This window comes from Canis lupus, chromosome 38, assembly GCF_048164855.1.
Source record: "Canis lupus baileyi chromosome 38, mCanLup2.hap1, whole genome shotgun sequence".
NCBI lineage: Eukaryota > Metazoa > Chordata > Mammalia > Carnivora > Canidae > Canis > Canis lupus.
This window is the reverse complement of record NC_132875.1, coordinates 839,257-851,312: the sequence shown is the minus strand read 5'-3', so window position 1 is coordinate 851,312 and position 12,056 is coordinate 839,257. Positions and strand designations below refer to the sequence as shown.

The 12,056-nt window shown below is 45.8% G+C and overlaps 1 protein-coding gene across 1 annotated transcript in view; it reads left to right on the top strand.

Annotated features, from left to right (window-relative positions):
* Window positions 1-12,056, top strand: part of SPTA1 (spectrin alpha, erythrocytic 1) — a 67,160-nt gene that overhangs the window by 36,054 nt on the left and 19,050 nt on the right. The window contains exons 27-38 of the mRNA XM_072814439.1: window positions 464-645; window positions 4,159-4,258; window positions 4,372-4,569; window positions 5,325-5,468; window positions 6,056-6,159; window positions 6,624-6,786; window positions 7,045-7,176; window positions 7,671-7,808; window positions 7,988-8,092; window positions 9,327-9,535; window positions 11,020-11,140; window positions 11,699-11,820. Coding sequence (XP_072670540.1) covers window positions 464-645; window positions 4,159-4,258; window positions 4,372-4,569; window positions 5,325-5,468; window positions 6,056-6,159; window positions 6,624-6,786; window positions 7,045-7,176; window positions 7,671-7,808; window positions 7,988-8,092; window positions 9,327-9,535; window positions 11,020-11,140; window positions 11,699-11,820 — 1,718 coding nt within the window. The remainder of the gene's footprint in view (window positions 1-463; window positions 646-4,158; window positions 4,259-4,371; window positions 4,570-5,324; window positions 5,469-6,055; window positions 6,160-6,623; window positions 6,787-7,044; window positions 7,177-7,670; window positions 7,809-7,987; window positions 8,093-9,326; window positions 9,536-11,019; window positions 11,141-11,698; window positions 11,821-12,056) is intronic.

Genomic DNA, 12,056 nt, shown 5'->3' with positions numbered 1-12,056 from the left:
TCGGGGGGGCCACAGCCGGGACAGCCCGGGCCGGCGTGGGGGTCTCCTTCCCGGGCACCTGACCGCCCTTACTCCTGCTCCACCTCCAAGGGCCTCTGCAAGCCGCCAGCTGCGCTCTGGGCCAAGTCGCAAGCTTGGCATTACGGCGCGGGGCGGAAAGGGCACAGCAGATGTCTACAGTGAAAAGCCCCTCGTGTTGAAAGTTGGGGCCCCCGGGTTCACTGCTGGGTTCCCCCTGGTCAGCAGCCACTTGAGCACCCTGCCGGCCCCCCCATCCTGAGAAGAAGGTGGCAAGGCGTCAGGGCGGAGCACCCGGGCAGGTGCAGCGCCGACCGGAGGGACTGGCGCAGCCTGGTGGGGACGGGGCGCCTGCGGCCTGCCTCCGTCTGCGGGGGCAGCGTCGGGGGGTCGGGGGAAGCCTCTGCAGGAGTGGCCTCTCCTCAGAGCCCTCGCACTTCTGCAGGTGACCCTGCTGGCGGACACAGCTGAGCGGCTCTGCGAGTCTCACCCGGATGCCGCAGGCCACCTGCAGAGCCAGGCCACAGACCTGACGGAGGCCTGGCACGGCCTGCTCAGGGGCACGCAGGATCGGAGGGACAGCCTGGACGAGGCCCGCAAGTTCTACACGTTCCTCACGAAAGCCAGGTAGAGCTCCCAGGGCGGCCCCACGGCGTGGGCTGGGCAATCTCCGGGGGCAGGCCGCGCCTCAATGCTCCACGGCGGGGGCACCTGTGCCAGGGGACCGGTCGCGCGGGCACGTCCTCTGCAGCGGGAAGGCGGGAGGAGCACGGGCAACCGTGGCAGAGCACGACTGGCGCAGACACACGCCGTGCCAGGTGCACCGGCTCGTTGAGGATGGTGCGGCCAGAGCTCGGTGAGCGTGTCAGAAGCTCAGGCCGGGTACCAGGCCAGGAGCACACATGCGTTGGGGTCAAATCCTAGAGCTCTCCCGTTGCCTTTCTGGAGAGTCCAGACATTATTGCCACAGTCGAGCAAGCAGACCCCATCTTGTGAGGCCAGTACCACCTCTGCACCACTGGGCCGTCTGCCAGGAGGAGCATTGGAATTGAGGATCCGGGAAGTAGGGGCTCTCGATGTAATATTTTTTTTGGGGGGAAAAAGGACTTTTGGTAAATAACTGCAGCTGCTCTTGGTAACCCCACCCCAGTTACGTCTGGAAGACCATAGCTTTTAATACAACGTAAGTAAGCAGCAGCCAGAGCCACCCCCAGATCATGTCGGTGCTCCTGGCTCTCCGTGGGCTCGGGCTCCGCTCGGACTTCAGGTTCCAAGTCAGATGCCGCCTCCTTTCCTTTCCGAGATCTCAGATCTCACTCATCTTGACACAGAAGTAATACTCCCCCTCTCTGAGCAACTCTGACTCCTACCTTCACCTCTTAACGACTCTCCTGCTTTTCACGCTGTTTTTGAAAGAAATAAGTATTTGCCCCTTGTGTTTTGTTTCCGTTTAATCTAAGGTGTGAACTGCTCTTCAACAGGGTTCGGTGCTTAGTAAGCAGCCAAGGAGACTTAGTTGTTTGACGAAGTGAATACAGGAGTTTATGAAAGAAGCTATGGTCTATGTATACAATGGAATATTCCTCAGCCATTAGAAATGACAAATACCCACCATTTGCTTCAACGTGGATGGAACTGGAGGGTATTATGCTGAGTGAAATAAGTCAATCAGAGAAGGACAAACATTATATGGTCTCATTCATTTGGGGAATATAAATTGTAGTGAAAGGAAATAGAAGGGAAGGGAGAAGAAATGTGTAGGAAATATCAGAAAGGGAGACAGAACATAAAGACTCCTAACTCTGGGAAACGAACTAGGGGTGGTGGAAGGGGAGGTGGGCGGAGGGTGAGGGTGACTGGGTGACAGGCACTGAGGGGGGCACTTGACGGGACGAGCACTGGGTGTTATTCTGTATGTTGGCAAATTGAACACCATTAAAAATAAATTTATTATTTAAAAAAGAAATAAAATGCATGCACCCACTATAATCAACTAAAAAATAAATAAAATAAAATAAAAAAATAAAATAAAAAAATAAAATAAAATAAAATAAGGGAAAAAAAGAAAAGAAAAGAAAAGAAAAGAAAAGAAAAGAAAAGAAAAGAAAAGAAAAGAAAAGGCCTTTCTGCCCTTGAGTGGATGTTTGTGGTTTCTCCAGCCAGAGGAAGGACTCTCTGTATGTGATGCTCAATTTGGGCATCACACAGAATTGCAGATGAGGGCACTGTTAGCTTGACATTCACCTTCTGGGACCTGGACCTTTGCTCTCTTCCTCATTCCCCTTGACTGCTAACAGGGAGAGGTGGGCCCTCGTCTCATCAACAGCATGGAGTGCATGGGGGGGGGGGGCGGTGTATGTGTGCTGGGAATAAAAGTAAGAATGAAGACATACCTTCCCTGAGATTCCATATAAGATAGATCTTCAAACCCAAGAATCTACTTTTTAAGAACAAGAATTATTAAGAGCAATGGAATACGTATTGGTTCAGGATGTAAGTGTCTGGGTTCTAGTCCAGATGCCTGGTTTTACTTGTATTGATTACATGGGCAAATCGCTGGCATTCTCTAGGCTGACCTCCTCATCTCCAAACCAAAAGCAAAAGAGTTCCCAGGATTCCGTAGAGGATTATTGCAAGAACTGAAAGAGATAACATGGATGAAGATAGGTTCAAGCATAAGGGACTGACATTATTAAGTCAAACAGTGTAAACAACAGGCGGATGTAGTGATTCATCACTTACATCTGACACCCAGTGCCCATCACAAGGGCCCTCCTAATGCCCAGCACACATCTAGCCCATCCCCCGCCCACTTCCTTCAATCAACCCTCAGTTTGTTCTTTATCATCATGAGTCTTTTATGGTTTGCTTCTCTCTCTCTTTTTTCTCCCCTCCCCCTGCAATGTTCATCTGTTTTGTTTCTCAAATTCCACATATGAGTGAAATCATGGTATTTGTCTTTCTCTGACTTATTTAGCATAATACACTGTAGCTCCATCCACATTATGGCAAATGGCAAGATTTCATTCTTTTTGATGATTGAGTAATATTCCATTGGGTATAAATGTATGTCACACATCTTCTTTATCCATTCATCAGTTGATGGACACTTGGGCTCTCTCCATAGTTTGACTATTGTAGATAATGCTGGTATAGACATCGGGGAACATGTACCCTTCAAATATTAACTAACTAGAATTTAAGTAAAATTCTGAAAAAAAAATCTTAGCAAAATTAAAAAAAAAAACACACTTCCAATTGGTTTCTAGTAAATCATCTTTATCACACTTATGTCTTTTCCCTGTTTTTTCCTTTTCCTTGGAATTTTTCTTAGGCATCGTTACCATATTCTAGAAAGTGTCGATCTGTCTTCATCTCTGTAACTTTATATTTTAGATCTCTTTCCTTTTAAAAGATAATTTTCATTCTTTATACACAAGCATAGTAATGCATAACAAATTTACAATAATAAATCTGCCTTTTTTTTTAATTTTTTATTTATTTATGATAGTCACAGAGAGAGAGAGAGAGAGAGGCAGAGACACAGGCAGAGGGAGAAGCAGGCTCCATGCACCGGGAGCCCGACGTGGGATTCGATCCCGGGTCTCCAGGATCGCGCCCTGGGCCAAAGGCAGGCGCTAAACCGCTGCGCCACCCAGGGATCCCATAAATTTGCCTTTTAAAACAAACAGGATACCTGGGGGGCTCAGTGGTTGAGCATCTGCCTTCAGCTCAGGTCATGATCCTGGTGTCCTGGGGTCGAGCCCCACATTGGGCTCCCTGCTCAGTGGGGAGCCTGCTTCTCCCTCTCACGCTTTCCCTGCTTATGCTTTCTTTTTGTCAGATAAGTAAATAAAAATCTTTAAAATAAACAAACAAACAAAAACCAGTGTGAACAACAAACCTAAGATCTGAGAAGCATATAAAGCCAGATGCACTGGGGGTTATTCTGTATGTTAGTAAATTGAACACCAATAAAAAATAAATTTAAAAAAATTTATAAAACAAACAACAAAAAAATAAAGCCAGATGCAAGGTGTTAATCTAGATGTATTTTCTAGAGAGGAAAAGCCAAGGACGGACAGCCCTCTCTCGAGCTACAAGACTTTCTTGTCAATCCCAATACATCTATTTCTCTAGAGACCTGGACAACTGGATCAGTAGCATTAGTGGCATAGTATCATCACAGGAGCTGGCTGATGATTTAATTGGCACGGAGATCCTGCTAGAGCGACACCAGGTATGGCTACAAAATCCACAGCTACTAGTCACATGACCTCCCAAACTTCCCTCATTTTATGACATTGCTGAGATGCCACTGGTACTACCAATCTCTCCCTTTTTCCAACATAGGAGCGTCGTGCTGACATGGAGGCAGAGGGTCCCACCTTCCAGGCCTTAGAAGACTTTGGTGCAGAACTTATAAGGAGTGAGCACCGTGCCAGCCCTGAAATTGAAGAAAAACTTGAAGAGATCAGGGTAAAGAAAGGTGACTTGGAGAAAGCTTGGGAACAACGCAAGAGGATGCTGGATCAGTGTCTGGAGTTGCAGGTAAAGCAAAATTCACCCCATTGAGAAGGATTGGCCTTAGTCTGTTCCTTCTGTGCAAATTTGCAGTCACTACAGGTGCTCCTTTCACTGCGCTTGCCCTCCTGTGGGCACACGGGCATGTCTTGGCAATCTGCCATTGTGCTCTCATTATTGTGATGTTCTTTGCTCTTATCCCTGCGAGGAGAGCCAAACAAAGTGGGGATCAACTATTGGCATGAGATGAGGTGATTATAATGTATTTATTGATTGAGAGTTTGGCTGATTGGTTCTTTTTGAGAACCTGCTGTGTGCAGAGCCCTGGAAATACAAAGATTAGTAAAATAACACCCTTTTTCTTAAGTAGTGACATTAGACATGTAGACAGGCCATTCTAATACAGAGGGATTATTAATAAAACAAAATGTATGAAAGTTTTGAGGCTAAAGAAGAGGGAGTGATTAGTGCCAGGGAGGGAAAGGATGAACATCCTGAAGGTAGTGTTTATGAGAGTCCTAAAGAAATAACCAGCCAGCATCTGCCTTGTGCAACATACGGGAAATGCACCCTGGGAATGGAATATAGCTTATATAAAAACATAAAATGTGTCTTTAGGGAAGAGTAAAAGGTCCAGTATAGGTAAGATTCATGGTATGAATGTTTCTTTGAAGAACATAAGCAACCCTTACGGGACCCCTTATGTCAGTGCCATAGGAGAGGGATCAGTCATTTCCTCTGTCCCTTGGATTGGATATAACCTCTTCCTTCGTTCCTCATAGTTGTTCCACGGGAAATGTGATCAGGCTGAGGGCTGGATGCTGGCACGTGAGAACTCCCTGAGGTCAGAGGGAGAGAGTTCCTTAGACAGTCTGGAGGCCTTGTTGAAGAAACGGGATGACTTGGACAAGGCAATCACTGCGCAGGTAATAACTAATATAAGAATTCCAATAATGAATATTAATAATAATAACAGAAATTCTATATATGTATGTAGTTTTATGATTCACAAGTATCTTAATTTGCTTTTTACAGAGAGCTCTGAGCAGACAGGGCAGCTTGACACAGTGGCTTAGTCTTACCCAAGTTCACTCATGGCATCAGCCCACCTTACTGCAGCCCAGGTTTTTACAACCTAACAACCTTTTAGAATTGGAAGTGACTTTATATGCCGGTTATTCCAAAATCCCACCCAGTGCAGGAGTCACCCTCTGCCACGGTCATGGGAGGAGTCTGTTCTTTAGGGAGCTCAGTACCATAGGAGTCAGTACAACAGGAGTCCCTACCAGGAGTTCAGTACCCCAGGAACTCAGAACCATCTTATTGTCATTATTAATATTTCTCTTCCTGTTGAGTTAAAAGCCATTTTCATGGCATTTACCTTTTGGCCCTGGTTTTGTTCCCCCTTGTGAAGCCACAAGGGGTATCTCTGTTCTTTTCTCAGAGGGAGTCTGGGATTGCACTGAAAGCCTAATCCCCAGGGATCTGGATTTTTTTCTTTTCCTCTATCTAGGAAAATAAGATCACTGAGCTAGAGCATGAGACAGAGCGGCTCGTAGCTGATGACCACTATGCCAAGGACGAGATTGCTGCTCGCTTCCAACGGGTGCTGGACAGGTCAGGCCTGAGCAAGTGTTTTTGTGAGCTAAGGAAGACATAGCAGAGCAATCTCTTTGCTAGCATGGAGGATGGGGGTCACACTCTGAGTTCTTTTCATTTCTAAATGCCTAAAACTATCTTGTGACTTGCGAACATTTCTGATCCAGGCTCAACAGAATGAAAGGCATGGAAAATAACTTAAAAATTACTGACTTAGCCACTGTATATTTGAAAATAATGAGACTATGCAACAACTAGATCTATCAATATAATATGCACTATTATATGTAATATATGCATGTATATAAAATGTAATATTATAATATACAACTAAATAATATATAGCTATGTTACATATAGTATAAAAATTTATAAATAATGAGAGGAGAAAGGACAGGTTGGCAAACGGGAAGATTGCAGATATGGCATCAAAGCTTGGTGGGAGGGTCAAGGGCAGAGAGTGATCCAGCCTCCTCCCCCAGATGGAATGCTCTTAAAGAACTGCTGGTTGCTGAGAGAACAAAACTCGGCAACTATACTGACCTCAAAAAGTTCTACCATGACCTTGAGGACCTGGAGGAATGGATCAGCGAGATGCTGCCCATAGCCTGCGATGAATCCTACAAAGATCCCACCAACATTCAGGCAAGTTCAAAATAGGAATTTTGGAAAACTCTGACAAACCCAGATTGTGGGGTGAAGGGTCAGCTCCCTACACAGAACGCTTCCTCACTGTTGAGACCACTGCCCTGCCCTCAGGAGCTTCCAAGTCTAATGTGAAGGGGCGGGTCTTTCAGAAGGCACCATTAGTTATAACAGAACATTGACTCTTTCTTAGAAACAGAGTTTATCTAACTTGCTTCCTTAGATTACAGGGTAATTTGGCTTCTGCTTTCCCTTCAGAGAAAATACCTGAAGCACCAGACCTTTGAAAATGAGGTCCAAGGCCGAGCCGAGGAGGTGAAGGAAGTCCTCGATTTGGGGAACTCTCTGATTGCGCGGGATGCATGTGAGGGCAATGAAGAAACCATGAAGGTAGGGATTCTGCTCAGGGTGGTTTGGGCTAAATGCACCTTCGGAGAAGCCTCTTCCTCCTTCAGCGTTTCCACGGGTGGGGATGCGGAGTGTGTTCTGTGGTTAACAGTCTTCCCTCTGACCGTCCACAAAGAAGGTGGGAAACCGCGATGCTCAGACCTTATCATTTACGTCAAACTCAGTATCTAGGATTCTGAGAAAGCTTTAGACCTAAATCCTAAGTGTCGTCTTGCTTGTTGGACATGTTCTATCCCTGCTGCCAAGACTTTGGGCATTTAGCATCTATAAGCAGCCAGGGCCCTTTCCTCAAACTTTCTTCCAACACCTCCTGTTGTTTTCCCAGATTAAGCATAACTGGTTTAAAAAGTACAGCATTCAAGTGCTGGTGGATTTTGGCTAGTTATGAACTCCCAGCCCCCTACAGTGTCTTTTCAAGTTGTCATAGGACTCAGGATCCTAAAGACCATAGTGATCCCCGAGTTTCTTTGGGTTAGACTCAACTGGAAGAGCTGGAAGGACACTGGAACCACTTGCTTGAGAAAACAATTGACAAAGGACAGAAGCTCAATGAGGCAAGTCGCCAACAGAGGTTCAACACAGGCATCCAGGACTTCAAGTTCTGGCTCTCAGAGGTAATCATACCCAGAATGGTGGGGACATGGGAATTTAATAAATACTTGCCCGTTAAATGGCTTTATGCATGAACAATTTTCTTAACTTTATTGGGAAATGTTGGGGGACATGGTTGCTAATGTTCTCCTTAAAAACAGTTTTCATCTGGCATCTTCACTGCATATTCCTTTATTCCCAGGCAGAGACACTGCTGGCCATGAAAGACCAGGCCAGGGACTTGGCTTCAGCAGGAAACTTGCTCAAGAAACATCAGCTTTTGGAAACAGAAATGCTGGCCCGAGAGGTAAGCAGTGTTAGAATCTCATTGCTCTGGGCAGAATGGAAATGCTTCTGACCCTCTTCTCTCATCTTAGGAGGCCATTTGAGAACACTGTCTTGCCAAACCGGCTGTGTTCTCAGCCAGTGGTCATTATAACCAGGTCAAATCCATAGGCTGCTGAGCTGCTGCAACGGTCACTGCTTAGCAATTATCATGAAGCTGCAGATTCAAAGGAAGAGGATCCTAAAGCTATCTTGTCTACCTTTTAATGATGGATGCGCATAAATTCACTATCTACCAAAGCTCATATTTGATCTGGCCTTTGAAAGAAAATGGAAGTTTATTTTACATAATTATAGAGAGCAAAACTATCAGAGGGGGATGTCATGTGCAGTGAAGTTGAATTATGTATACACTCTGGAAATTCTGTGGAGAATTTCAGTTGCATTCCAATATCAAGCAGAAATGCATCTTGGGAGCAATGATAAACACATTGGCAGGTATTAATTTCATCCTGGAGAATTTTATATTACCAGTTTTATTTGGTGGCAGAGATATGCACAGAAAGGACAAGAAGTCAAAGTCTTTCTAAGTTCAGAGCTTTAGGACTTGATGACATTCCCCCCGACATCACTAGAAGGGCAGCGTGAGTGTGAAAACAGACAGAAGGGGCTGGGTGTGTCCTGGACGTGGCCAGCCTCGGGATGGTAGGATAGAGAAGCTTTTGTTGAAAGCTTCTACCAGCTAATCTGCATCAAATTCAGTACAATGAGGAAGACAGTCCTGGTTGGAGACACACACTTATTCACACTCATTTTCCAGTTGGGGACGGGAGGGAATACCAGAAGGCGAACGGACAGGTTGAGCATCACAGTCACATCCCTCATACTGCCCTCTGATCTGGCCCTTATCGGAGCCGAGTTAAAAGAGCATATCTATCAAATTGACTATCTTCAAAAATAACCTATTAAACCCAGTCTTTGAATCTGCACTAGTGGTTAAAGTCCAAAGTCTACTTTCTTTTTTAAGATTTTATTTATTTATTCATGAGAGACACAGAGAGAGAGAGAGGCAGAGACACAGGCAGAGGGAGAAGCAGGCTCCATGCAGGGAGCCCGACGTGGGACTCGATCCTGGGTCTCCAGGATCACGCCCTGGGCTGAAGGCAGGCGCTAAACCACTGAGCCACCCGGGCTTCCCCCAGGGTCTACCTCATACCTGTACCATTCTGTTCACTGAATACACCTGGGCTTTTTAGGATGCACTCAACGACCTGAATGAGTTGGCCACTGACCTGCTCTCCAGCGGGACTTTCAATGTTGACCAGATTGTGGAGGAAAGGGATAATGTCAACGAGCGTTTCCTGAACGTCCAGAACTTGGCAGCGGCACACCACGAGAAACTGAAGGAGGCCTATGACTTGTTCCAGTTCTTCCAGGACTTAGATGATGAGGAGTCGTGGATAGAGTATGTACCGCCAACGCAGGCTGCTTAAGTAACCGAAGAGCAGAGACCATCTGCCAAACGTGTTCCTTCCTATTTGGTACTGAAGTGAAATATCTAATTGCTTCTTACAGCTGGTATTACTTCTTAACCATGTTTGCCTTAGCCTCAAGTTAACATTGGTTTTATTTTTTTTCTCAGATTACTTCATTGTATGCAGGCACAAGGAGACAGGCTTGGAGAAGTGGGGAACAATTCACATACACTCGGGGAACAAAATTAAGCCACGTGCACTTGTTCTAGATGGTTCATAGAATGTGTAATATCTGAATGAGACAGCTGGGCCTTCACAACTGACTCAACTGATGAGATCTTTGTCATTTTTTTTTTTTATTTAGATTCTAGTTAGTTGACATACAGCGTAATATTGGTTTCAGGATAATACCGAGTGCTCGTCACAACAGGTGCCCTCTTTAACCCTCATCACCCACCTAGCCCATCCCACATCCACCTCCCTCCATAAACCCTCAGTTTGTTCTCTTATGGTTTGCTTCCTGCTTTTTCTATCTTTCTTTTCCTCTTCCATTATGATGACCTGTTTTGTTTCTTAAATTCTACACATGAATGAAATCATATGGTATTTGCCTTTTTCTATCTGACATGTTTTGCTTTGCTTAATACCATCTAGTTGCATCCACGTTATGCCTTGTGTATCCTGTGTATAGTAGGTATCACCGAACTGGACACAAGACAATATTACCCAGTACCTGCCATGGTTTCATTACTAATTCTACTTTTGTTGTAAAAAGTACTATTGGGAAAATCTTAGTAAATCAAATTCCCATTTAACCTGCCTCATCACATTCCTCTTCTACAAATCTGATGATTCTTGCTGGTAACCAATGAATTAGGGGGAAGCCTGATACATACATAGGGCAGCATGTAAGACACTGTAGGAACTTCTAGAAACAATGAGATAATATATTCCTGTCTGTAGTCTTTTACTGTCCTTTGTGGTGCTGTTCAAATATTTTACACTTGGAACTAATCCAACTGCCATGATACCTACAGTATCAGCTATCTATACCCATTCTACCCAAATTCGTTATTGATATTAATAGGCAAAAGTAATAAAGGCCATGAAGGTCATATATGTACATAGGGTCATTCATTTGTGAGCATACAGTTTTTACATTTTTTTTTTGAAAGAGAAACATTAGTGTGTCGTTTTGAGCAAAGAAGAAAAGATGAACAGATAGGCAAGGGAACGAACGGGAAGGCTGGGACAGCCATGGTATAGTGGGAACCCATATGTTATTTTCATTTATATTGTCAGAAGATTTGCAGAAAGCCTTGGGTACTAATTATCTTTGTGGTTACTGACACCCAAGTGTTCCAGAATTTACCACCTCCCCACCCCCAGCCACACACCCACTCTTAGAACACTCTTGCTTTAGGATAGTCTCACGTGTCTAAACTATGTTTTCCATTTCCTTCCTTGGTCCCAGGGAAAAATTGTTAAAAGTGAGCTCCCAGGACTACGGGAGGGACCTTCAGGGGGTTCAGAACTTGCTGAAGAAGCACAAGCGCCTCGAGGGGGAGCTGGTGGCCCACGAACCCACCATCCAGGTAGGAGGAGTTGTATTTTAACAACATTCCCGTACTATGGGAAGTGGGGTGATGGTACACAACGCGGAGGTGGCACGCAGGGTCCCAGGAGCTAGGCACAGAGCTCACAGGCATTCTTCCCTCTTCTCATGTTGCCCATGAGTAGAAGGACTCTGCACAGGGATCTGTGCTTTTCCTTGTAAAGGGCACTTTCAACACCCCAGTCACTGTGGCTGCTGACTAGGACGTGGGCTGGGATATCTGGAAGAGCTGTTCTTGAGCTGAGCCACAGGGGAAGAAGACCTCTCTGGGTCTGGCTCGGCAGCAGTGTCACCATGAATAATCCATGATCGTGGAGTGCAGCCTAGTGCAAGCACTGAAGTTGCACAAGGCGACCTTTAGCGTGGTGGGCCTCATTGCAGGCATCTTCATTCTCCCATGATTTTCAAGACACCCCCAAGTACCATGAAGTTTATAAATGACATGGAGTGTGGGAAGGGCTGGATACCTGGCCAGGGAGCTATGAGTCAATGAGGAGAGTTTGTGGGGCAATGTGCCATGGGGGTGTGTGTTCTTCAGAATGTGCTGGATGCGGCACAGAGGCTGCAAGACAAGGCTGCTGTGGGGCAAGAGGAGATCCAGGAGCGGCTGGCTCAATTTTTCCAACACTGGGAGAAGCTCAAAGAGTTGGCTACCACGCGGTGAGTTGGCAATAAGAGGCCCCGCTGTCTTCCTGGGTTGCTGGTGTTGGGCTTAGCATTGGCTGCTCCCCTCCACTCCCCATCTCTCTTTATCATCAAAGTCCCTGCTCAGATGGCAATCTTCCATGCAGCTTGCCCTACTTACCCCAGGAGGACACGGGGAGGTTGTCTCCTCTGCGGCCTGAACACACGTCTGCTCCCATGCTTACTTGGAATTGTCATTTATCATTGTTGGC